The sequence below is a fragment of the Trachypithecus francoisi genome, unplaced genomic scaffold (assembly GCF_009764315.1).
Source record: "Trachypithecus francoisi isolate TF-2019V2 unplaced genomic scaffold, Tfra_2.0 Lachesis_group8, whole genome shotgun sequence".
NCBI lineage: Eukaryota > Metazoa > Chordata > Mammalia > Primates > Cercopithecidae > Trachypithecus > Trachypithecus francoisi.
Window position 1 is genome coordinate 6,746,824 of NW_022681473.1, and position 24,317 is coordinate 6,771,140.

At 56.7% G+C, this 24,317-nt stretch overlaps 3 protein-coding genes across 13 annotated transcripts; 2 read left to right on the forward strand and 1 right to left on the reverse strand.

Moving 5' to 3' along the window:
- Positions 1-962: 962 nt before the first annotated feature.
- On the forward strand, positions 963-5,836 carry TMEM134 (transmembrane protein 134). 10 transcript variants are annotated; one of them, XM_033204993.1, is made up of 7 exons: positions 963-1,231; positions 2,160-2,224; positions 2,684-2,746; positions 2,859-2,935; positions 4,914-5,129; positions 5,330-5,383; positions 5,489-5,836. In XM_033204993.1, the coding sequence occupies exons 1-7, from the start codon at positions 1,058-1,060 to the stop codon at positions 5,569-5,571; spliced, it is 732 nt and encodes a 243-aa protein (XP_033060884.1). In that variant the 5' UTR covers positions 963-1,057; the 3' UTR covers positions 5,572-5,836. The 10 variants fall into 10 exon arrangements, with proteins under 10 accessions (XP_033060884.1, XP_033060887.1, XP_033060891.1 ...); XM_033204992.1 differs by having other exon boundaries at positions 965-1,231; positions 2,657-2,746; XM_033204998.1 differs by having other exon boundaries at positions 966-1,231; positions 5,085-5,129.
- A 5,295-nt stretch (positions 5,837-11,131) lies between these two features.
- CABP4 (calcium binding protein 4) lies at positions 11,132-17,012 on the reverse strand. Of its 2 annotated transcripts, XM_033205069.1 has the most exons (6): positions 14,833-17,012; positions 14,405-14,435; positions 14,182-14,325; positions 12,969-13,078; positions 11,828-11,975; positions 11,132-11,715 (listed from the first exon to the last, which is right to left on the reverse strand). In XM_033205069.1, the coding sequence occupies exons 1-6, from the start codon at positions 15,196-15,198 to the stop codon at positions 11,687-11,689; spliced, it is 828 nt and encodes a 275-aa protein (XP_033060960.1). In that variant the 5' UTR covers positions 15,199-17,012; the 3' UTR covers positions 11,132-11,686. The 2 variants fall into 2 exon arrangements, with proteins under 2 accessions (XP_033060960.1, XP_033060959.1); XM_033205068.1 differs by having other exon boundaries at positions 11,132-11,975.
- A 122-nt stretch (positions 17,013-17,134) lies between these two features.
- Positions 17,135-19,727, forward strand: GPR152 (G protein-coupled receptor 152). Its single transcript, XM_033205067.1, has one exon. The coding sequence runs from the start codon at positions 17,881-17,883 to the stop codon at positions 19,291-19,293; it is 1,413 nt and encodes a 470-aa protein (XP_033060958.1). The 5' UTR covers positions 17,135-17,880; the 3' UTR covers positions 19,294-19,727.
- The last annotated feature ends 4,590 nt before the right edge of the window (positions 19,728-24,317 follow it).

Consider the following 24,317-nt stretch of genomic DNA (forward strand, 5'->3'; position numbering starts at 1 on the left):
GACCATCCTGGCTAACATGGTGAAACCCCGTCTCTACTAAAAATACAAAAAACTAGCCGGGCGAGGTGGCGGGCGCCTGTAGTCCCAGCTACTTGGGAGGCTGAGGCAGGAGAATGGCGTGAACCCGGGAGGCGGAGCTTGCAGTGAGCCGAGATTGCGCCACTGCACTCCAGCCTGGGCGACAGAGCGCGACTCCACCTCAAAAAAAAAAAAAAAAAAAGGCCGGGCGCGGTGGCTCAAGCCTGTAATCCCAGCACTTTGGGAGGCCGAGACGGGCGGATCACGAGGTCAGGAGATCGAGACCATCCTGGCTAACACGGTGAAACACCGTCTCTACTAAAAATACAAAAAAATTAGCCGGGCGAGGTGGCGGGCGCCTATAATCCCAGCTACTCGGGAGGCTGAGACAGGAGAATGGCGTGAACCCGGGAGGCGGAGCTTGCAGTGAGCTGAGATCTGGCCACAGCACTCCAGCCTGGGCGGCAGAGCGAGACTCCGTCTCAAAAAAAAAAAAAAAAAAAAAAAAAAAAAAAGATCACTTCGGCTGCTGCGTGAAGACTGGACTGGAGAAGTGGAAGACACATAAGCTCTCTGAGCCTCGGTTTCCACATTTGCAAAAATGGGGAGAGTACCCCTGTGGTTCAGGGCTGTTGTGAGTAAGGTGGGGAAACAGTTTCCAGGAGTGTCCTTGGCACTCGAGGAACACGCTGCGGTGCAAAAGGCCCTGTCAGGGACCTGGAAGTTGGGGCGTGGAAGCCCCTCCAAGCCCCCACCTACAGGTCTGGGGGCTGTGTCAGAGCCCAGAATCGGCTGTCGCTCGCCATGGCGGCCACTGAGTGGCGTCACTGGCCGGGCGCGCTCAGTCTTGAACAGGCTCCCACCCATCAGCCCGCTCGGCGCTCGGCAGCTCTGGCCTGCTTAGGGCGAACGGGGGCGGGGCCTGCGTGTGGGGCGGAGCCAGGACCGGAGGGGCGGGGCATATGGGGGCGGGCCGCTGCGACGCTGGGCGTGTGGGCGCAGATGGCGGCGGCGCACGGCGCCTGAGAGGGCCGGGGCCATGAGCGCCGCCCGGCCCCAGTTCAGCATTGATGATGCCTTCGAGCTGTCCCTGGAGGACGCGGGCCCTGGACCCGAGTCCAGCGGGGTCGCGCGCTTTGGGCCGCTGCACTTCGAGCGTCGGGCCCGGTTCGAGGTGGCTGACGAGGACAAGCAGTCCCGGCTGCGCTACCAGGTGAACCGCCCGGCCCACCTCACCCCCTGTCCCCGGCCGGACGGGACCCCAGGCAGGGCCCCAAAGGCCTCAGCTCAGGAGAGAATCTGCCTAGAGGCCCCAGCTGAAGTGCGAGACCACCCCCCTACCCCCGGACGTGACTCTTGATCCACAGCCCTGCCCAGGCCCTGCCAGTTCCGATACCGGGCCCCAGCCAGCCGGGAAGAGTCCACAGCCCGGGCCCAGGAGCTCATCCCTCAGCTCCAGCTGGGGAGCCCAGCCGATTCCCTACTCAGCCTGGGTACTCGCCCCTGGCCCCCGCTGGGTTGGGGGAGCTCCTCTGTATCTGAACCAGACCTTGCCCACACGCAGGAGCATCCCCTGTGCCCCAGGCCAGCTAAGCTGATGGGAACCCGCACGCCTTTCTGTATTCTGAAAGCCCTCACCCTAATCCCACCATCACCCCTAAGAGCTGAAGCCCCTCTCACATGACCAGTCCTTGCCCACCCTTGGGCTCCCACTAAATCAGAAATCAATCCCCATTTTCCCAGGAAACCTCCACCAACCCTAGGCTGCTTTTCTTGGAGACCTGAACCCGATCCCTGTACCTTGAACCTGGGAACCCTGGGCCTGGCCTTCCCTGGCACCCCAATTCCCAAGCTCTCATTCTAGGCCACTGAATGAAAGCTCCACCCTGACTCCCAAAGTTGGGAGCTCTCCTTTCCCTGGGACCCGTGCAGGCTCCTGCTCCCCAAAGCCCTGGCATCCACCCACCTCCTACCTGGTTTCTGTGATTCACCAAACCCGTTCTGCAGGGAGGGCGGAGGGCCAGGTGAGCAGCTGCCAGGCGGCCAGGCAGATGGTTGTGTAGGCCTGCCTTCTCTCCCTGGGAAGGGATGAGGAAGGGCCCCAGCCTAGCAACCCCCCTGAGACCTGTGTTCTGCAACAGAACCTGGAGAACGATGAGGATGGAGCCCAGGTCTCTCCGGAGCCAGATGGGGGAGTCAGCACCAGGTTAGGGCCAGGTGGGGACCCAACCCTGTACCCCAGCCCCAGCTCCTATCCCCAGGGACCCTGCTGAGTCGCCCACCCCACTTCACTCACTTCCATCCCATCCTATTGATTCCTAGTCTGACCCTCACTTTCCTCACAGGGTCCCCTACACTGCAGGGTCACCCTACCCTAGTGCCCAGCCGTACTCACCTCTTTCAGAAACCCCCAGTCTGGTCTGGCCCCCACCTTCATACAGGTCACCTGTCCTAAAGAAACCCCTAGCTCATCTCCAGTCCCTGAATTCATCCTCACCCACCGAGGCCTCTCAGAGTCCACTATTCTGCAAGGGGCCAGCTCCAGTCCCTGCACCACACCCTGTACTTCATCAGGACTTCTGTCCCAAAACAACCCCATCCTTGCCTCCCTGCCCCTCACTGGGCGCCTGTCCTGCAGGGATTCCGGCCGAACTTCCATCCGCAGCTCCCAGTGGTCCTTTAGCACCATCAGCAGCGGCACCCAGCGCTCCTACAACACCTGCTGCAGGTGAGCCTGCCTACCTAAGCCCCCAGCCAAGCAGCCCTGGCTCTACCACTGCAGCCTCCTGCACCCCCTCCCTTCACCTCCTTCACATTGACCCTGCTCTCCTGCCACCCAGCTGGACCCAACACCCTTTGATCCAGAAGAACCGTCGAGTGGTGCTGGCCTCCTTCCTGCTCCTGCTGCTGGGGCTGGGTGAGTGGCCCTGAGGGTTGGAGTCAAAAGGGGCCCCATGGGAGGCTCTGCCTCCCCCTTGACACTGAGCCTCCCAGCATCCTGAGGGGGCAGCTGGCTGCCATCATCACAGCCCCAGTTTACAGGTGAGGAGACAGAGGCCTTGCAACCTGAGCACACAGTCAGGAAATCACACATAGCTGAAAATGGAACCTGGCTTATCACTCCAGAGACTTTTCCTTTTTTAAAAAATTTAACCTGTTTAATCCATTAGAGGACAGAAGAGTAGCAGCTACCATTTATTCTGTGTCTACTTTGGGCAAGGTGCAGGGCAGTTTTATTTTCCCACCTTACAGAAGTCCTGCAAGTGAGGTGGTGCCCAGAAGAGCCACGTGTAGGGGCTCAGGGATGCCGAGTGCCCAGCCAGTGCAGAGCCACAGGGCACCTGGTACTTCCCCTTATCTGGCATCTAAGCGCTGACCAGCACCCCTCTCCTACCCATTGCTCAGATGGGGGAACTTTTGGTCCAGAGCAGGCAGATCTCACACCAGGTGTCCTCTGGCTCCCAGGCACCTCGTTCTTTGGGGTAGAGGAGGCAGAGTCCCCAGAAAGGATCCAGGGTTGGGGTCACGAGTGACATATAAGGAGGGACCAACTGTGGCTGCTACCCTGGCTGATCTCTCTGCTTCTCCAGGAAGGCCAAGGCTTCCCAGCCAGCCAGGCCCCCAGCACGCAATCTGGCCTCCTCTCTGGGTGTTGGAGTGCGTGGGAGGGGCTGCCACTTCCCAGCACCGCTGCACACTGGCCCCGGTAGTGCTGCCAAGTTCTGTCATTTGTCCCCTCTCAACCCAGCAAGGCAAGTCTGGGGCTACCAGAGCTCCTTAGAGGGCCTTTCTAGGGTGCAGGGAGTGAGTTTCAGCCCCCATCATATCCTATACCCCACCTTTTTTTTTTTGAGGAGGAGTCTTGCTCTGTTGTCCAGGCAGGAGTGCAGTGGCACAATCTCGGCTCACTGCAACCTCCGTCTCCTGGGTTCAAGGGATTTTCATGCCTCAGCCTCCATAGTAGCTGGGATTACAGGCGCCCGCCACCATACCTGGCTAATTTTTTGTATTTTTTTAGTAGAGGTGGGGTTTCACCATGTTAGCCTCAGGTGATCCACCTGCCTCGGCTTCCCAAAGTGTTGGTATTACAGGCGTGAGCCACCACGCCCAGCCCTTTTTATTTTTTTAGAGACGGGGTCTTATTCTGTTGCCCAAGCTGGAGTACTGTGGTATGATCACTGCAGCCTCAAACTCTTGGACTCAAGCCATCCACCCAGCTGAACCTCCCTAGTAGCTGGGACTAGGGAAAATTTTTTTTTTTTAAATAATAATAGAGACAAGGCCTCACTATGTTGCCTAGGCTGGTCTTGAACTCCTGAACTCAAATGAGCCTCCCAAAGTGCTAGGATTACAGCCATGAGCCACCATGCCTGGATTGGGCTAATTTTTTTTTTTTAGAGATGGGGGTCTTGCTATGTTGCCCAGGCTGGCTTCGAACTCCTGGCCTCAATCTTCCTGCCTTGGCTCGCTGAAGCACTGAGATTACAGGCATGAGCCACGGCACCTGGCCCACCCTTTTTGAAGTAGTCGGGGCAATGCACAAAGCACACAGCAGTCCATGGTGGCCCCCCATTCCCCCAGGCTTACTACCCGCCTTGTTGCAGAGTCCAAAGTCCAGCTCCTCATTCCCCCATCCCTCTTGTAACTGGGGATCCAGGACTCCTGCACTGCCCTCTTCTTACCCCCCATATCCCGATCACCTGTACTGTTAGCTTTCAGGTTCTTACTGGTTCCTCCACTAAGGCTGGGCCATGAGGGCAGGGATCTTTTCTGCCCTTCAGGGCGGAATTCCCAGTACCAGGCACTCAGTAGGTGTTCCATAAATGTTTGTTGAATGACTAAAAGCCCACCCCAAGGAGCAAATAAAAATCTCTCAAGTTTCACACATTTCCCAGGGCCTGCTCAGTGCCTTGCTCTGGAAACAGAGCTTGGTGAGCTTCCTGGAGAGGGTCTCTGCCTAGGGCATCTTCAGCTCAGGTGGTGTAGGGCTGAGCCGGGCTGGGAGTGGGAGCCCCCGCCCTCACCACTGCTCCTGCCCCCACCCCCGCGGCTCCGTCTGTGTGCAGTGCTGATCCTGGTCGGCGTGGGACTGGAGGCGACCCCCTCTCCAGGTGAGCGACCCTCCCGCCCCCACAGGCAGAGGACACCCCTGTCTTGTGTCCACGGGTCCACGGCAAGCCCTCCCGCCTCCCGGCAGTACACGGCCACTTTTCAGCTGGGAGTGAGGCTTGCCCGGGCAGTCAGAGGCAGCCCGGAAGGCCTCGCAGCCCCCGCCCCCTTGCCCTGACTGGGCTGTGGTCCCTTCCCGCAGGTGTCTCCAGCGCCATCTTCTTCGTGCCGGGTTTCCTGTTGTTGGTGCCTGGAGGTGGGAGCGGGCACCGGGGCGGAAGGGGCGGGGCCGCGGAGCGGGACTGAGGGCGGGGTCGTGGGGAGGGGAGGGGCCTCTGCGCTGACAGGCCCCGCCCCACAGTCTATCACGTGATCTTCATCTACTGCGCGGTCAAGGGACACCGGGGCTTCCAGTTCTTCTACCTGCCCTACTTCGAGAAGTGACTGCAGCGCAGCGTGGACTCCTTGCATCCACGTGGGCGTCCCTCTGACCCGCGCCCTGTTCCGTTCCCCTCATCTCAAGGGAAGAGGCCCTCCAGGGCCCTCGAAACCCCAGCCCCTAGGGAGTTTGCTCAGGAAGTTTGGGGAATGCAGGCCTGGCCCTGGGAAAGCCGCCCCTCGCCTGCTCTGTGCCTTAACTTATTCTCCGGCCGTGCGGCTGCTAGGTTGCTGTTATTTTGTGCTAATAAAAGAGTAGTTAATTCCACCAGAGGCAATTGCTGTCCTCCTGCCCTGCCACCACTAGCCCAGCCCACCAGCCTGACCACAGCCCCCCTCCCAAGGACTGACCCTGAGGCTGAAGGGCTTCGAGTACCACCGAACGCGTGGCAGCCCTGATGCTGAGGCTTGCCCAAAGTTACGGGGCATGTTAGGGGCAGAGCTGGGCGTAGGAAGTCTGCCTTGCCAGCCAGGAGGCAGCCAGGACAGCCTGCCCCACCCCCACCCTTGGATGACTCAACCAGCCCATCTCTGTCTGGTGGCCCTGGCCGAGAGCACTCAAAGATGACGCAGGCCTGGGGCCTGGAGGCTGGTATCCTAGTTCCAGCCTGGCTCTGGGGCCCTGGGCTGCCACAGCCAGCGCTGAATGTGGGCCATGCCAAGGCAGCGGCCCAGCCCCCTCCACCCACTGCCTTCCTTCCCAGTCCCAGAGGCTGGGAGAACCTGGGGGCAGAGGGCATAGGAAGCCGTGCCTGACACCCTCAGTGATCAAAGACTTGGAAATGCAGAATGTTAGAAACAAACCATCTCAGAATTTTGGAAAATCAGAGCATTTCAGAATCTTAGGAACCAAGAAACAGAATCTTTGAGAAGCCTGAAATCTGAGATCATAGTAGCTACCAGTTATCAAGTTGTTAAAAGGCACCAGGATGGCCGGGCACAGTGGCTCAAGCCTGTAATCCTAGCACTTTGAGAGGCCAAGGTCGGAGGATCGCTTGAGCCCATGAGTTTGAGACCAACCTGGATAACATGGTGAGACCCCATCTCTATTTTAAAAAAAGAAAAAAAAGAAAAGGCATTAGGCCCTGCGCTAAGCACTGAACACGGGTTTATATCTTGTAATTTTCACTACCTCAGTCCCATTTTACAGATGAGGACTGACTCGCCCAAGGACAGCCAGCAGGTGGTAGGTAGAATTAGAAACGTAACCCAGGGCTCCAGCTCCCTGGCCAGGGCTCTTCCCATGACACTGTGGGGGAGGGAGAAGGAAACCAGCACTGAGCTGGTCTCCCCTACCAGCCAACCAAGAGGCTGGCTGAGTGAGCAAGAGTTGGGAAGCCCTGTTGGTGCACCTGCCCACACAGTCTATCTCCCCCACCGAAACATGGGTCCCACGAACCACTGCAGCACCCAACACAGTGGGGCCTTCAGGGTTCTGAGTTAGATGAATGGACACCCAGACTCCTGCTGTCGCTCCCACCTTTCCAGGCCCCACAGACTTCCCACCCTCAACCCCCATTCAAGGCACTTTGGGGGTACCCATTGGATGCAGGAACTCCTAAACCAGTGGTCTTCCAACTAGCTGTGGTAAAGGGCCAGTTTTCATTTCTAATCCGTCATGGCCCGGTCCTTTCATAAGAAGAACTAACCGGGTGTGATGCCTCGTGCCTGTAATCCCAGCACTTTGAGAGGCCAAGGTGGGAGGATCACTTGAGCCCAGGAGTTCGAGACCAACCTGGGAAACATGGCAAAACCCCATCTCTACAAAAAATACAAAAATTAGCCAGGCATGGTGGGGCACCTGTAGTCCCAGCTACTTGGGGAGCTGGGGTGGAAGGATCACTGAGCCTGGGAGGCTGCAGTGAGCCATGATTGCACCCCTGCACTCGAGCCTGGAAGACAGACTGAGATCTATCTCAAAAATAATAAAAATTTTAAAAACTAGAAAAATGAAATAAAAAGCATACAGAGGCCAGGCGCAGTGGTTCATGCCTGCAATCCCAGCACTTTGGGAGGCCGAGGCAGGCAGATCACGAGATCAGGAGTTCGAGACCAGCCTGACCAACAGGGTGAAACCCCATCTCTATGAAAAATACAAAAAAATTAGCCGGGTGTGGTGGCGGGTGTCTGTAATCCCAGCTACTCAGGAGGCTGAGGCAGGAGAATCGCTTGAACCCGGGAGGCAGAGGTTGCAGTGAGCCGAGATTGCGCCACTGCACTCCAGCCTGGGTGACAGAGCAAGACTCTGTCTCAAAAAAAAAAAAACTACAGAATACAAGCCCACAGTTTATCAGATTAATTAGACATAAAATTACATTTCAATAAATAGAACAAACATAGGAAAAAGGAAAACTGACAAAAACCATTGAATATGAACAAACGGCAATTAACACAACACAGAATCGCAACTAACAACTTTTTATCATTCCTTTTTTTTTCTTTTTTTTTTTTTTTTTTGAGACGAGTCTCACTGTCTCCCAGGATAGAGTGCAGTGGCAAAATCTCGGTTCACGGCATCCTCTCCCTCCCAGTTGAAGCGATTCTCATGCCTCAGCCTTCCCAGTAGCTAAGATTACAGGCACATGCCACCATGCCCAGCTAATCTTTGTATTTTTAGTACAGACAGGTTTTCACTATGTTGGCCAGGCTGGTCTCCAAGCCCTGAGCTGCCTCACCAGAGGTGCCTCTACAGTCCTAACAGGAAGCAATGTCAGAAGTTGTGATTCCCATCATTAGAAGTTTGCATTAGGGATCAGCAAGGTCTAGTCCACAGAATGGGTTTTATATTTTGTAATGGTTGGAGAAAAGTCAAATTATAATAAGATTTGATAACATAAAATTATATAATGTTCAAATTTCCATGTCAATAAATGAAGTTTTACTATTATTTATTAAATTTCCGACATAGCCACACTCATTTGTTGATAACTTGACTTTGCACTACAAACTTTGACAGCAGAGTTGCGTGAGCAGCTCTTTTTTTTAATAAGATTTGCTTTTTTTATTCTGCAGTTTCAATAGGATATATCCAGATATACGCTTATTTATTTATTTATTTATTTTTGAGATGGAGTCTCGCTCTGTCGCCCAGGCTGGAGTGCGGTGGCGCGATCTCGGCTCACTGCAAGCTCCGCCTCCCGGGTTCATGCCATTCTCCTGCCTCAGCCTCCCGAGTAGCTGGGACTACAGGCGCCCACCATCTCGCCCGGCTAGTTTTTTGCATTTTTTAGTAGAGACGGGGTTTCACCGTGTAGACCAGGGTGGTCTCGATCTCCTGACCTCGTGATCTGCCCATCTCGGCCTCCCAAAGTGCTGGGATTACAGGCTTGAGCCACCGCGCCCGGCCTTTTTTTTTTTTTTTTTTTTTTTTTTGAGACGGAGTCTCGCTCTGTCGCCCAGGCTGGAGTGCAGTGGCCGGATCTCAGCTCACTGCAAGCTCCGCCTCCCGGGTTCCCGCCATTCTCCTGCCTCAGCCTCCCGAGTAGCTGGGACTACAGGCGCCCGCCATCTCGCCCGGCTAATTTTTTGTATTTTTTTAGTAGAGACGGGGTTTCACCGTGTTAGCCAGGATGGTCTCGATCTCCTGACCTCGTGATCCGCCCGTCTCGGCCTCCCAAAGTGCTGGGATTACAGGCTTGAGCCACCGCGCCTGGCCCTTTTTTTTTTTTTAAAGACAGATTCTGGCCGGGCGCGGTGGCTCAAGCCTGTAATCCCAGCACTTTGGGAGGCCGAGACGGGCGGATCACGAGGTCAGGAGATCGAGACCATCCTGGCTAACACGGTGAAACCCCGTCTCTACTAAAAAAATACAAAAAACTAGCCGGGCGAGGTGGCGGGCGCCTGTAGTCCCAGCTACTCGGGAGGCTGAGGCAGGAGAATGGCGTGAACCCGGGAGGCGGAGCTTGCAGTGAGCTGAGATCCGGCCACTGCACTCCAGCCCTGGCGACAGAGCGAGACTCCGTCTCAAAAAAAAATAAAATAAAATAAAAAATAAAGACAGATTCTCACTGTGTTACCCATGCTGGAGTGCAGTGGTGTGATCTCGGCTCACTGCAACCTCTGCCTCCTGGGCTCAAGCGATCTTCTCACCTCAGCCTGCAGAATAGTTGGGACCACAGATGCAAGCACAACCACACCCATCTAATTTTTGTATTTTTAGTAGAGACAGGGTTTCACCATGTTGCCCAGGCTGGTCTCCAACTCCTGAGCTCAAGCAACCCGCCCACCTTGGCCTCCAAAGGGCTGGGATTCCAGGCATGAGCCACACACCTGGCCTGTTGGGTTACTTTTTAAATCTTCCAGTTCTCTCTTCAGCTATTCTGTTACTGCATGTTAATCTCTCTTCCCCTTTTAGCCCTCTTTTATTTGCATGTATCTTGTGGTCGTTAGGCGGTTGTATTATGTACACTGATATGCCAGTCCTCTTGTTTTTGTCTCTGCCTCGTCTCCTTCATGGTGGTTTCTTTACTTTTATAATCTGTAGGGGTTTTTTTGTTTTGTTTTGTTTTTGAGACGGAGTCTCGATTTGTTGCTCAGGCTGGGGTGCAATGGCGTGATCTCAACTCACTGCAGCTCCACCTCCCAGGCTCAAGCAATTCTCCTGCCTCAGCCTCTGAGTAGCTGGGATTACAGGTGTGTGCTACCTCGACCGGTTAATTTTTGTACTTTTAGTACAGATGGGGTTTCACCATTTTGGCCAGGCTGGCCTCGAACTCCTGACCTCAGGTGGTTCACCCACCTCAGCCTCCCAAAGTGCTAGGATTATAGGCGTGAGCCACCACTCCTGGCCCAGTAATCTGTAGTTTTTATCACAAGTTCCCCTTTGGAAGCAGCAGGGTTTTTTTCCAGTTTTTTTCAGCTTTTCACACCCTGGAGAGAGACCACACTCCTGCTTGAAGGGCAGGCCCTGGAGTTCCAGGCTCTTTAGGGTAGCTGTTTCCACTCCCGGCCCTGAACATCTGTTCCTTGTCACTTTCTCCAACTGGTCAGTGCAGACAGATTAATATCTTAGCCTTTGGAGACCATGGAATGTATCCAGGGGATTTGTTTCTTGCTCCCCAGACTCCTACGGTTCTTCTGTCACTCATGGGTGTAGGAGTCCAGGCGCCCAAGCCTCTATGCCGATCTGAAACCCCCCAGGGTCAGCTCACTCCTGCAACCCCAGCTTCGATTTCTTTGTCTTTGATACATGGAGCCATCCCTTTCTTTCTTTCAAGCTCGCTTTTTTTACACTTGGGTTGTTTGTTGTTTTTTTTGTTTGTTTGTTTGTTTGTTTTTGAGACAGAGTCTCGCTCTGTCACCCAGGCTGGAGTGCAGTGGCGCGATCTCGGCTCACTGCAAGCTCCGCCTCCCGGGTTCACTCCATTCTCCTGCCTCAGCCTCCCGTGTAGCTGGGACTAAGGCACCCGCCACCGCACCCGGCTAATTTTTGTATTTTTAGTAGAGACGGGGTTTCACTGTGTTAGCCAGGATGGTCTCGATCTCCTGACCTCGTGATCCGCCCGTCTTGGCCTCCCAAAGTGCTGAGATTACAGGCGTGAGCCACCGTGCCCGGCCTGTTTGTTTGTTTTTTGTCTTTTATTTTTCCTTTTTGTGGAGAATGGGGGTCTCAATATATTGCACAGGCAGGTCTCAAACTCCTGGACTCAAGCTGTCCTCCCGCTTCTGCCCCATTAGCAGCTGGGATTACAGGTGTGAGCCACCACACCTGGCTCAAGTTCATTCAATAAAAAAAAAAACTATAAATATAAGTATTGGGAGGGGTCCAGCCATCTTCTCCATTCATCATGCCACTGGGGCGTCCCCACTGAATGCCACCAGTGCCAGGGAGCTCCCTACCTCCCAGGGGTCTGGAGAGACCCAAATCTTGCTCACACTGAGGAACGGTGGACAGCTGAGGGCAGGTCTTCTCCAGGCAGCTTGAGTAGGGGGAGGTAAGGATGAGGATGGGTGGGTAACATAACAAGCAGACCTCGAGGCCAGGTGTTCTCAGGGACAGAAGAAGTCTAGGGGCTGCTGGGTCTCCTCCATCTCCATCCTGGAGGCTCCTGGGGGAGAGCCGTAGTCTGGGTCCGGCTGGTGTCTGGGGCCGCGGGGGCAACAGATATTCCCTCCTGGAGCGTCAGTGGCGGGAAAGCATCATCACAAACTCTGCGGGAGAGAAGGGCAGGGCTTGGGCCAGTCCATGTCAGGGATCCCAGGAGGTGCTGGGCTCAGCCTGGGCCCTGGAAGGACGGGAGGGTTTTCTGGGAAGGAGACTCACCGTCAAAGTCTACGGTGCCATCCCCATTGAGGTCCACTTCTCGGAGCATCTCGTCCAGCTCAGGACCAGCCAGTGGCTCCCCGAGCAGAGCCGGTACAGCCTCCCGCAGCTCCGCTACCGTAATTCGTCCATCCCTGTCCCTGTCAAACTAAGGTCCCCGCAAGGCTCAGCCCCCCCCCACCCAAAGCTGCCTCAGCCTGCAGCCAGCTCCACTCTTTTATTTTTTATTTTATCTATTTTTTTATTTTATTTATTTATTCTGAGATGGAGTCTTGGTCACCAGGCTGGAGTACAGTGACGCGATCTCGGCTCACTGCAACCTCTGCCTCCAGGGTTCAAGTGATTCTTCTGCCTCAGCTTCCTGAGTAGCTGGGATTATCAGTGCCCACCACAACCCCCGGCTAATTTTTTTTTTTTTTTTTTTTTTTTGAGACAGAGTCTCACTCTGTCGCCCAGGCTGGAGTGCAGTGGCTGGATCTCAGCTCACTGCAAGCTCCGCCTCCCGGGTTCATACCATTCTCCTGCCTCAGCCTCCCGAGTAGCTGGGACTATAGGCGCCCGCCACCTCGCCCGGCTAGTTTTTTGTATTTTTTAGTAGAGACGGGGTTTCACCATGTTAGCCAGGATGGTCTTGATCTCCTGACCTCGTGATCTGCCCGTCTCGGCCTCCCAAAGTGCTGGGATTACAGGCTTGAGCCAACACGCCCGGCCTATAATTTTTGTATTTTTAAGAGAGATGGGGTTTCGCCATGTTGGCCAGGCTGACCTCGAACTCCCGACCTCAGGTTCTGCCCACGTTGGCCTCCAAAAGTGTTGGGATTACAGGCGTGAGCCACCGCACCCGGCCAGCCAGTTCCACTCTTACCACTGCCTGTACCTAGATGCTCCCCCACCCACCATCTCTGCCTGTGCACACCTTCTCCATCTTCCCACACCAAGGTGGTTTGCCTCCTGCTCCAGGAAGTCCTCCTGGATGGATCCCCTAGCTGAGAGTGAGCTGAACCCTCTCCGACCCATCCCTGGGCCCCAGTCCCATCTCCTGCAGGGCTCTGGGCCTTCCCAAGGCTGAGACCTGAGTGAGAGGCCAGCAAGGATGCCACCCAGCGCTGCCCCCCTCTGCCCACCTCACCACACTCCGCACCTCACGGAAGGCGATGCGCAGCTCTCGCACCCCCAGCATATGCGCCGTCTCCTCCCTCAGCTTTGGGCCTATCAGTTCTACAAACTCCTCAAAGTCCACACGGCCACCCACTGCGGACCCAGGAAGAGTGTCACAATAGTGAGGGCATAAGGGCTGAAGTCAAAGGAGGGACATCCCACAGGCCAGGCACCCCCACCCCCAGGCTCTGCACCTAGGAAGAAACACTCCTGTCCACGCTTGCAGCAGATAGGAGGCCGGAACCCCCGTCCTTGGCTGCTGGGGTGCCAGGGCTGCTTCTGTTCTGAGCAAAGAACCCAAGTGTGCGAGGAAGAGACCAGGCTTTGGAGCCAGATAGTGCCCGGTGCAAATCTTGGCCCTGCTGCTGATGTGCGTGGCACTGTCTGACTTACTGACCCTCCCTTCCTCATCCTAGGAATGGGGCAAGGAGCCTAGAAGTACTGGAGCCCAGTGGGCAGCAATAAATGCCACTTCTGAACACACCCATGCGGTCTGTGCCTCAGTTCTAAGATGCCATCAGTCACACAAAGCACTCATGGTCACACAACTGCTTTGGGGACAGAAAAGAAGCATGACACTAAATGTCCACCTCAATTGTAAATCACATCCCCATTTTGGAAATTATACGGAAAAAATGCCGGAGTCCTGGAATTAAGTGAATATGAGATTTGTCTGAGGACAGACCAGCGAAGAGGAACCACACAGTGCCTGCCATCAGACACTGAGTCGCAAGGCGTGGCTGGGGTCCTCTCGCATCAAGGCAACCCCAATTCAGGCAGCTGCCACCAGGGCACAGGGCTGAGGCAGGGTCACGGAAAGAGAGAAGGAAAGGGTGCCAGGTGACTAATATCGGTGGAAAGCACTCTATCACTGAGTCAGGGGCTTCTGGGTCAGCGAGGCAGGAAGGGCTTGGGTGGAAGGAGCAAATGTGTACAGCGGCCATGGCAATAGACATCCCGAGCCGGGGTCCTGAACCTGAGCCCCAGGGGGCTCTCCTGGGTCTCCGGACTGACTTGCTGGCCTGCCTTCCCACACAGAGAGGCAGGAGCTTGAACCCGGTGCCCCCGCCTGGACACCGCCACCTTCCCTCACTCCCACTGGCACCCCAATGGACTCCCAAGGGCCACCTCCTGCCAGCCCCTCGTAACCCCCTGAACCATGCAGGCTGCCCAGGCGGGCAGGCTCCCACACTGACTGCGCATCTTGATGTGCTGCGAGACCTCCAGGAGCTCCATCTCGGTGGGCATGTAGCCCAGGGTCCGCATGCAGTCACCCAGTTCCCGGTGGCTGATGTAGCCGTCACGGTCAGTGTCAAACTCCTCGAAGGCGGCCTGAAGCTCTGTGGGGGACGGAGGTCAGGCCCAGGCAGCCAGGCTCAGGGACAGCTCCCACCCCTGCCAGCAGCAAGAGCCACTCACCGTCTAGCTCCTCAGGGCCCAGCTCACGGTCCTGCAGAGGTGGAGTCCAGGATGTCCCCAGGGCCAGCCACGGCTCTGTCATCCTTCCTCCTCCATCCCCTGCTCATGTTGGCCTGGGCAGGGCCCAGCCCCACCAGGGTAGGAGAAGGACGCTGAAGCCTCGTGGGACCCAGAAGGAGCAAGCTCCCTTTTGTGCTCCTGGGGCCTGCAGCTCCCGCAGAGCCCTGGTGTGAATGCTGGCTCTGCCCACCGCACACGCCGGCCTGAGACCCACCCTACCCAAACCGCAGCAACCCTGCCCCACAGCCCAGGCTCAGTCTAGGGCAGAAGAGGCAGAGGGCCTCTCAGGGGCAGGGTGGGCTGAGCCCAAGGGGTGTGTCTCCAGCCCCATCCCCGGGACCCCCAGCCCGACCCAGGTCCCACCTAACCTTCCCGAAGACTCGATTGAGCAGGGGCCCGTATGTCCTCTGAGCAGCGTCGTGCCGGGGGTCAGGACGATGTCGGTGGGACTGGCGAGAAGAGGCTGGCCCAGGGGATGCAGGGGGTGCCCCCACCGGGCCCTCTCCAGTCCTGGGAGGGTTATTGCTGCTCCCCGGGGCCTCGGGGCCTGACTGCTCCCCAGCGCTGCCAGTGCACTTTCGAGACCCTCGGAGCCCCCTCTCCTTCTTGCTCCTCTTCCTGGTCAGCGGGGGCTCCTCTGCATCACTCTTGGGAGTCACAACCCCCGCGGGGGGCTTCTGAGGGCCAGTGGCCGGGTCTGGGCTGTGCTGCCCCCTTGCCTGCTCTGTGGCCATGGGGGAGGGATAACAGCGCTCAGAGACAAATCACCCCTGGGCACCCTTGACTTTCAGGACCCATAAAGCTGCTTATGCACCCCCACTCTTAGAGGCGAGAGCCTAGGATCGGGCTCTGAGGGGGATTAGGGTAAGTGAGGCAGGCAGCCCCAGCCCTAATCCCAGTCCTCTGCCTCAGGACTGGCCAGGGCAAAGCCAGATGGGTCCAGAGAACTGTCCTTGGTCAGAAGCAAGGGGCACCAGGACGTGGTGGCTGCCATGAGCCTCACATGCCAGATCTGCCACTTACTAGCTGGGGGATCCAGCAAATTCCCCTCCCAGCCTCAGTTTCCCCATCTATAAAACACGGGGAATAATGCCAGGGTGCAAAAGACTCAGCCCAGTTGTGACATGGGCGGAGGCCTCCGTTAGGCAGAGAGGACCAGGGAAGGCACCTCAGGCGGGAGGAGGCATGTGGACAACAGCTGGGAGGTGGGAAAGGATGAGCGAGTGGCCCACTGGGGCCCCCCATGGGTGACATCCTGGCCAGAGCAGAGGGCATGTGAAATGGAGAAAGAGGCCAGATCACAGATGCCTCGAATGCCATATCGAGGAGCATGGCGGGTGATGTGGGAGGAGGTGGACCTTGGAGTCTTAGAGTCTGCCCGGGGCTGGAGAAGCCCTGAGGAGGAGGGTCTGACTGTCCAGGTCCATCAGGGCTGGGGGAGGGGTCTGGCTGGTCACTTGGCCCTACTGGGCCAGGGTTAGGGTTTCCCGGCAAGCAGCCCCATGAATGATTGATGTCCTCTCAGCTTAGGTTTCCTGCCCACCCACCTTAGCGCCGCCAGGCGCCACACAGCAGGCCCGGTGAGGGCCGGGGGGACAGCTGGAGCGCTGGACAGGCAGGCACGCCCTGCTCCTTCTACCCATCGGCCTGTGTCTCCCAGGTAAGCCAGCCCTCACTGGTCAGGGCCCCGGGCTGGGGTGCCCAGGGCTCTGATCCAATAGGGAATGGAGACAGCAGAGGGGGTCGGCCTGAGGAGGAACCCTGGGAGTACGGAGGGCACCAAACTAAAGGCCAAGTGGCTGCAGCCATGGGCCATGGACAGGGCCAGCCCTTCAGGGCATCTGTTCCCTCCTCAGACTGCACCACCACCTGGGCTCTCATTGCCATCCAAAGGAAACTCCCTCCCTTCCCTCTGCCAGTGGGGGAGGGCGAGGTGGGGCTGCAGGCCTCTTGGATCCCAGGTCTGGGTGCCCCCCAACTCCCCTCACCCTCATCATCCCACCACCATCCCACTGCAGAGCCCCTCCCCTTCTCCATTTAGCAGCTCCCGGAGACAAACAGGGGTCACCTCCTGCCTGAGCGGTGGGAAGTGGGAGAGGGTCGCGGTGGGGTGGAAGATGCTGGAGAGGCACCAGGGGCTCCTAGGATGGCCCTCCTGGCCCCAGGCTGCCAGGGTCCTGAGACTCAGACCTCATCTTGAGCCCATGAGTGACACTCGCTGGAGGGGAGGGGGTTCCCACTGCCCCACACTCCCTACCTTTGGGTTCCCTGGGCCCATGGGAACCAGAGCCCTCACTTCTGGTAATCCTAAACACTGGAACCCCAGGAGAGTAGGTATAAAGGGGCCTTGTGATGAGCAGACCAAATGGTCTTCAAACTGTGTTCCCTGGAACCCTAGGGGGGTAGGGGGTACTCTTCCCTCCATTAATTTGAGCACCCCCTTTTACTTCATATAGGAGTTGCACTAGAATCTTATTTTTATTTGAGACGGAGTTTTGCTCTTGTTGCTCAGGCTGGAGCACAATGGCACGATCTTGGCTCACCGCAACCTCTGCCTCCCAGGTTCAAGCGATTCTCCTGAGTAGCTGGGCTTACAGGCACGTGCCACCACGGCCAGCCAATTTTGTATTTTTAGTAGAGATGGGGTTTGTCCATGTTGGTCAGGCTGGTCTTGAACTCCCGACCTCAGGTGATGCTCCCAAAGTGCTGGGATTACAGGTGTGAGCCACTGTGCCCAGCCTTAGAATACTTTACTTGAAGACAAAATTCCATACCATTAACAATGTTTGAAAGCCTCCAGGTTAGTCTACCCGGACACAATGGGATTCCACATGGCAGAAGATTAAGTCTGGCTGGACACAGTGGCTCACACCTGTAATCTCAACACTTTAGGAGGCCAAGGTAGGAGGATCACTTGAGCTCACGAGTTCAAGACCAGCCTGGGCAACATAGTGAGACTGTGTCTCTACTAAAAGTTTTAAGAGTAGTGGGTGCACACCTGTAGTCCCAGCTACTAGGGAGGATGAGATGGGAGGGTTGCTGGAGCCCAGGAGGTGGAGACCGCAGGGACTGTGCCACCACACTCTATCCTGGGCAATAGAGCAAGGCCCTGTCTCTCAAAAAAAAAAAGAAAGAAAAGTCTGGGTTGAGCCCCGGCACTTCCCTTCCTACCTTCACTGATTCTCTGAACTTTCCTCTCTTCGCCTGTAAAGTAGATTGTATGAGGGCTCCATGAGGTCATCCACTTCAAGTCCGTGGCAGAGGATAACTACCCACAAGGCGATGACAATGGCACAGGAAGGGATGGTGACTTGCCTGGAGACACACAGCACTGTCTCTCCCATACTCAGTCATTCACACCATCACTGATTCACCAGGCACCCACTCCGTGTCTAGCAGGACTCTGGGGACCCCAAATGCACACTACTATGGAAGCCAACCTGGGTGCCACCGGCCACGGGCCCCGCACGGAGCTTGATGATGAGGACTCCTACCCCCAGGGTGGCTGGGACACGGTCTTCCTGGTGACCCTGCTGCTCCTTGGGCTGCCAGCCAATGGGCTGATGGCGTGGCTGGCCGGCTCCCAGGCCCGGCATGGAGCGGGCACGCGTCTGGCGCTGCTCCTGCTCAGTCTGGCCCTCTCTGACTTCTTGTTCCTGGCAGCAGCGGCCTTCCAGATCCTGGAGATCCAGCATGGGGGGCACTGGCCACTGGGGACAGCCGCCTGCCGCTTCTACTACTTCCTGTGGGGCGTGTCCTACTCCTCCGGCCTCTTCCTGCTGGCTGCCCTCAGCCTGGACCGCTGCCTGCTGGTGCTGTGCCCACATTGGTACCCTGGGCACCGCCCAGCCCGCCTGCCCCTCTGGGTCTGCGCCGGGGTCTGGGTGCTGGCCACACTCTTCAGCGTGCCCTGGCTGGTCTTCCCTGAAGCCGCCGTCTGGTGGTACGACCTGGTCATCTGCCTGGACTTCTGGGACAGTGAGGAGCTATCGCTGCGGATGCTGGAGGTCCTGGGGGGCTTCCTGCCTTTCCTCCTGCTGCTCATCTGCCATGTGCTCACCCAGGCCACAGCCTGTCGCACCTGCCGCCGCCAACGGCAGCCCGCAGCCTGCCGGGGCTTCGCCCGTGTGGCCAGGACCATTCTGTCAGCCTACGTGGTCCTGAGGCTGCCCTACCAGCTGGCCCAGCTGCTCTACCTGGCCTTCCTGTGGGACATATACTCCGGCTACCTGCTCTGGGAAGCCCTGGTCTACTCCGACTACCTGATCCTGCTCAACAGCTGCCTCAGCCCCTTCCTCTGCCTCATGGCCAGTGCCGACCTCCGGGCCCTGCTGCGCTCTGTGCTCTCGTCCTTCGCAGCAGCTCTCTGCGAGGAGCGGCCGGGCAGCTTCACGCCAGCTGAGCCACAGACCCAGCTGGATTCTCAGGGTCCAACTCTGCCAGAGCCGATGGCAGAGGCCCAGCCACAGATGGATCCTGTGGCCCAGCCTCAGGTCAACCCCATACTCCAGCCACGATCAGATCCTACAGCCCAGCCACAGCTGAACCCCATGGCCCAGCCACAGTCTGATTCTGTGGCCCAGCCACAGCTGAACCTCACGGCCCAGCCACAGTCAGATTCTGTGGCCCAGCCACAGTCAGACACGAAGGTCCAGACCCCTGAACCTGCTGCCAGTTCCGTGCCCAGTCCCTGTGATGAAGCCTCCCCAGCCCCATCCTCACATCCCACCCCAGGGACCCCTGAGGACCCAGCCACACCTCCTGCCTCTGAAGGAGAAAGCCCCAGTGGCACCCCGCCAGAGACGGCCCCGGGCACAGGCCCTACGTGAGAGTCCAGGAACGCCCAGGCCCACGAGAGCGATGAGAGAGCACAGGGGAGACAGAGGAACCAGCCAGTCAGACAAGGGAGCCGCGGACGGCGTTGTCCTTAAAAACCCTGCCGAGTCCCTCGGGCCTGGAAGAGGACTTGAGGGAGGGGAAACAAACCAGCCAAAAGTCTCAGGCAGTTCCATGTCAGCGTCCCCTGCTCCCAGCCACCAGCCTTTTCGTTGCTCCCAACACACACACAGTTGCCCGACAGCCTCCGAACCACAGCTAATGGTGTCTTGCAGGGTTCTGTCCCTCAACACCCCAGAACCTGCTGACAATTCTCCCCTGGCCTTCAGTCCTGCTGGAGGAAGACAATGGGAGCACTTTCCCCGGCCTTGACCCTTTGGGCCTTCCCTCCCTCTCCTCCTCTGGGCCTGGACACAAGGATGTGAAACAAAAAAGTTCCTGCAGAGAACAGGGCCTCACAGGAGCCACCAGCCCCAAGAAGGAGCCTGAGGCCCTGGTGACCCACAAGCTGGCGTGGCATGGCCAAGCCTGGTCTACCAGTCCCCCTCCCCCAACAGTCATTGAGGCTGGGGCAGGGCCTCCCTCAGCAAGGCGCCAGAAGAGGCAAGAGCTGCCTAGCGTGGATTCAAATCCAGCTCTGCCATGTCCCAGCTGAGCCACTCTGGAGGAGCCACTCCACCTTCCAAGTTCCCGTGTCATCGGCTGTTGAGAGGATGAAATGAGAGAGTGTGTAAGGCACCCACAAGAGCCTGGCGCACGGAGGGGCTTGGCAAACTGGCCTTTCTTCTCCTTCATCCACATACAGGGATGTCCCTTTAGAGGCTGGGGATGGATGGAGGAGGCAGCAGGGAGATCCACCACCTGGCCCAGGCATCTGGGATCTTGTGACCAGTCTGGGCTGCAGACACCCAGGTGGCCTAAGATCAGGGGGCCGCCTCTGTGCCTTGGGGGCCTGCAGAGGACTTCAAAGTCTGACTCTATTTAAAAGTTCGATTAGCATCTGCCTGCTCCCCACCTCCCGTGGAGGGCACCACTAGATTCTCTGTGGGGGCTGCAGGTACGGAGGGCCCCGATCCTGCCTGAATAGCAGCCTCCCTCTGTCTGAGCCCAAGTGCACAGATGGGAAGTTGTCCAAGCACACACAGCTCAGGGCACCAGTGGTTCTAGAAAGGGCAAAGGCTCCCAGAGGTCACACAGCCTCTCTAGGGCAGAACCAGTTCTTCCCTCTCAAGCTGCTGATGCTGCAGAAAAAAACTAGAAGTGCTGAAGGTCTATCTTCCAACCCCCACTCCACTTCCCTTTTCCTACCCATCGTCCTCTCCTGGCACCCACTGCACCTGCGTTCTCCCGACCCCCAGTGTTCCAGTCATACCCCCTTATCCCATTAGCTCAGTATCGTGACCTTCAGCAACTGAGATGCCCTTCCCAGCAGGTGTAAATGACAATGATTTCTGATGTGCAACCCTTCCCAGAGACACCTGCATTTTCCAAACGCAGCAGACAGTGCAGGCAGCCTAGGGTGATACAGTCAGGTCTGGGTTCTGGTTACTAACTTCCTCTCAACCCGTTTTCTCCTCTGTAAAATGGAGTGATCATGTTCCCCTTGCAGGCTTGGCAGTTCTGATCACTGACTGAGCCCAGGGATGGGAAGTGCTGTGGGCGGTGATGGTGGTGATAGCAGAAGCATAGTCGCAGTGATGGAATTTTGGGCACTGAGGCCCATGGGAAAGAGATTTCTGGCCAGGCATGAATTTATTGAATTCATTCATCCAGTATTTCTTGGGCACTAGCTAGATGCCTTTCTGGCCAGCCTTCCATTCTGGAGCCACCTGGGTGGGGTTAAGGGTGCACTCTCTTGGCTGGGCATGGTGGCTCACACCTGTAATCCCAGCACTTTGGGAGGCTGAGGTGGGCAGATCATGAGGTCAGGAGATCAAGACCATCCTGGCTAACACAGTGAAACCCCATCTCTACTAAAAATACAAAAAAATTAGCCGGGCGTGGTGGCGGGCGCCTGTAGTCCCAGCTACTTGGTAGGCTGAGGCAGGAGAATGGCATGAACCTGGGAGGCGGAGCTTGCAGTGAGCCGAGATCGCACTACTGCACTCCAGCCTGGATGACAGAGCAAGACTCCATCTCAAAAAAGAAAAAAAAGGTGCACTCTCTGGTGACCATCAGGGGTTGTCTGAATCCTGGCTTCACCACCCACAGGCTGTGTGACCTTCCACAAAGCTCTTAGCCTCTTTGGGACTCAGTTTCCTCATCTGTAAAATGAGGGTCTTAATAATGGTATCCATCTTGCAGGAGTGTGAATCCCTATGAAGCGTTCGTGATTGTTAGCCATTAATTTGATGAGAGCAGTGGGCACCCCCTGGTCTCACTCAGCCCTGGGACCAATACTGAGCCACACACAGGCCAGCACCTGAGTGGCAGGTTGCCTGCCCCCCAGGCCTCCCCACCATGGCACTGCCTCCTGTTCCACAAGGGAAGCTCTTGCTCTCCCCATCCCATTGAAGTCCACACTCTGAGCTTCAGGGCCTGGACTCTGGTCCCCCTTGGGGCACTCCGCAGTGCCCTTCTCCCTTTTCCTGGGCAGGGCTCCCAGAGCCTTTTCAGCAGGGCAGGCAGATTGGGAAATAAAACCTCAGCACCAGCCGCTTGCCTTCAGCTCTGGTCCACACTCCAGACCCCACCTCTTGGGGAGTGGGCCAGCCCCACTTCCAAGGACCCCAAGGGGAATCCCACCCATAATGGGTGATTTCTATCCAGGAGAAAGAGCAGTGCTGACCATCACCCTTGGTCAGCCAGAGCAGTGGATGCTCAAGAAAGGAATAAGCGAGGTAGCTGGTACCCCAAAGCCGCCAGCCTCAGGGAGGTGGGGCAGACTCCACCTGTGGGACAGGATGGGGTGGAATGCCTGAAGGGTTTTGCAGAATAAAGAGGAGTTCTCAGGCCAGGCACAGTGGATCACACCTGTGATCCCAGCACTTTAGAAAGCCAAGGCAGGCGGATCAACTGAGGTCAGGAGTTCAAGACCAGCCTGGCCAACATGGTGAAACCTCGTCTCTACAAATACAAAAAAATTAGCCGGGCGTGGTGGCGCATGCCTGTAATGCCAGTTACTCGGGAGGCTGAGGCAGGAGAATTGCTTGAACCCAGGAGACACAGGTTGTGTAACCCCCTCGAGGGGTTCACCTTGCCTGCTGCCTAGACAGAGCTGATTCATTAAAACAGGGGAATTGCAATAGAGAAAGAGTAATTCATGCAGAGCCGGCTGTGCGGGAGACTGGAGTTTTATTCTTATTCAAATTGGTCTCCTTGAGCATCTGGGGGATAGAGTTTGTAAGGATAACTTGGTGGGTGGGGGAAGCCAGTGAACCAGCAGTGCTGATTGGTCAGAGATGAAATCACAGGGCGTCAGAGCTGTCATCTTGCACTGAGTCAGTTCCTGGGTGGGGGCCACAAGATCAGAGGAGCCAGTTTATTGATCTGGGTGGTGCCAGCTGATCCATCAAGTGCAGGGTCTGCAAAATATCTCAAGCGCTGATCTTTTTTTTTTTTTTTTGAGATGGAGTCTCGCTCTGTCACCCAGGCTGGAGTGCAGTGGCCGGATCTCAGCTCACTGCAAGCTCCGCCTCCCGGGTTTACGCCATTCTCCTGCCTCAGCCTCCTGAGTAGCTGGGACTACAGGCGCCCGCCACCATGCCCAGCTAGTTTTTTTGTTTGTTTGTTTGTTTAGTAGAGACGGCGTTTCACCGTGTTAGCCAGGATGTTCTCGATCTCCTGACCTCGTGATCCGCCCGTCTCGGCCTCCCAAAGTGCTGAGATTACAGGCTTGAGCCACCGCGCCCGGCCTCAAGGGCTGATCTTAGGAGCAGTTTAGGGAGGATCCGAATCTTGTAGCCTCCAGCTGCCTGACTCCTGAACCATAATTTCTTTTTTTTTTTTTTTTTTGAGACGGAGTTTTGCTCTTGTTGCCCAGCCTGGAGTGCAATGGCGCGATCTCAGCTCACCACAACCTCCACTACCCGGGTTCAAGCGATTCTCCTCCCTCAGTCTCCTGAGTAGCTGGGATTACAGGCATGCACCACCACGCCCAGCTAATTCTGCATTTTTCAGTAGAGACTGTATTTCACTCAATCCAGAGACTGGATTGAGTGGGGAATGGAGACTTTTTGGGATCTGAGGAAAGAGTTTCCAGATGGAAAGAACAGGATGCGCCCAGGTCTTCGGGTGGGAAGGAAGGTGGGTGGGATCTAGATCCTTCCAGCCCCAGAGTTTATAGAGCAGTAGGAAAAGCAAGGGCTTTGGACCCAAGCAGGCAGGCACCGCACCTCTCTGTGCCTGTTTCCTCAATCGGGTGTGGTGATGGGAATGAGATGGGGGACAAGCCCGAGGTAACTCTCAGACACACAGTGGGGGCTTCTTGTAGCCAGAGACAAGGCTTCTGCTCTTTCCCCGCTTCCTCCTCCACCCGTCTCTTTCAGGGAAAGGGATGGTGCCATCGGTCAGCCAGGGCAGTGGATGCTCAAGGAAGGAATAAGGGAAGTAGCCAGTGCCCCAGAGTCGCTGGCCTAAGGGAGCAGGGGTACACTCCACCTATGGAATAGGATGGGGTGGATCTGGAGAGGCTAGTCTGGGCTCCTTGTCACAGGAGCTGGCTAGAGGAAGAGAGAGGCATGTGAATGGATTTCCAGGCCTCCAAAGGATATGGTGGAGAAAAGAAGGCAAGGTGCAAGGGACTTGCTGGCCATGGCCCCCTTTCGACTTGTAATAAGAAGGCTCGGCAGAATGCACAGGTATTTACCCCGAAAAATGGGACTCCTGGGTCTTCCACTCATTCCATAAACACTGTTGTTTTCTCGATGGGCACAGTAGCTCACACCTGTAATCCCAGCACTTTGGGAGGCTGAGGCAGGAGACTTGCTTGAACCCGGGAGGGAGAGGTTACAGTGAGCCGAGATCGTGCTATTGCACTCCAGCCTGGGAGACAGACTCAAAACAAAACAAGACAAAA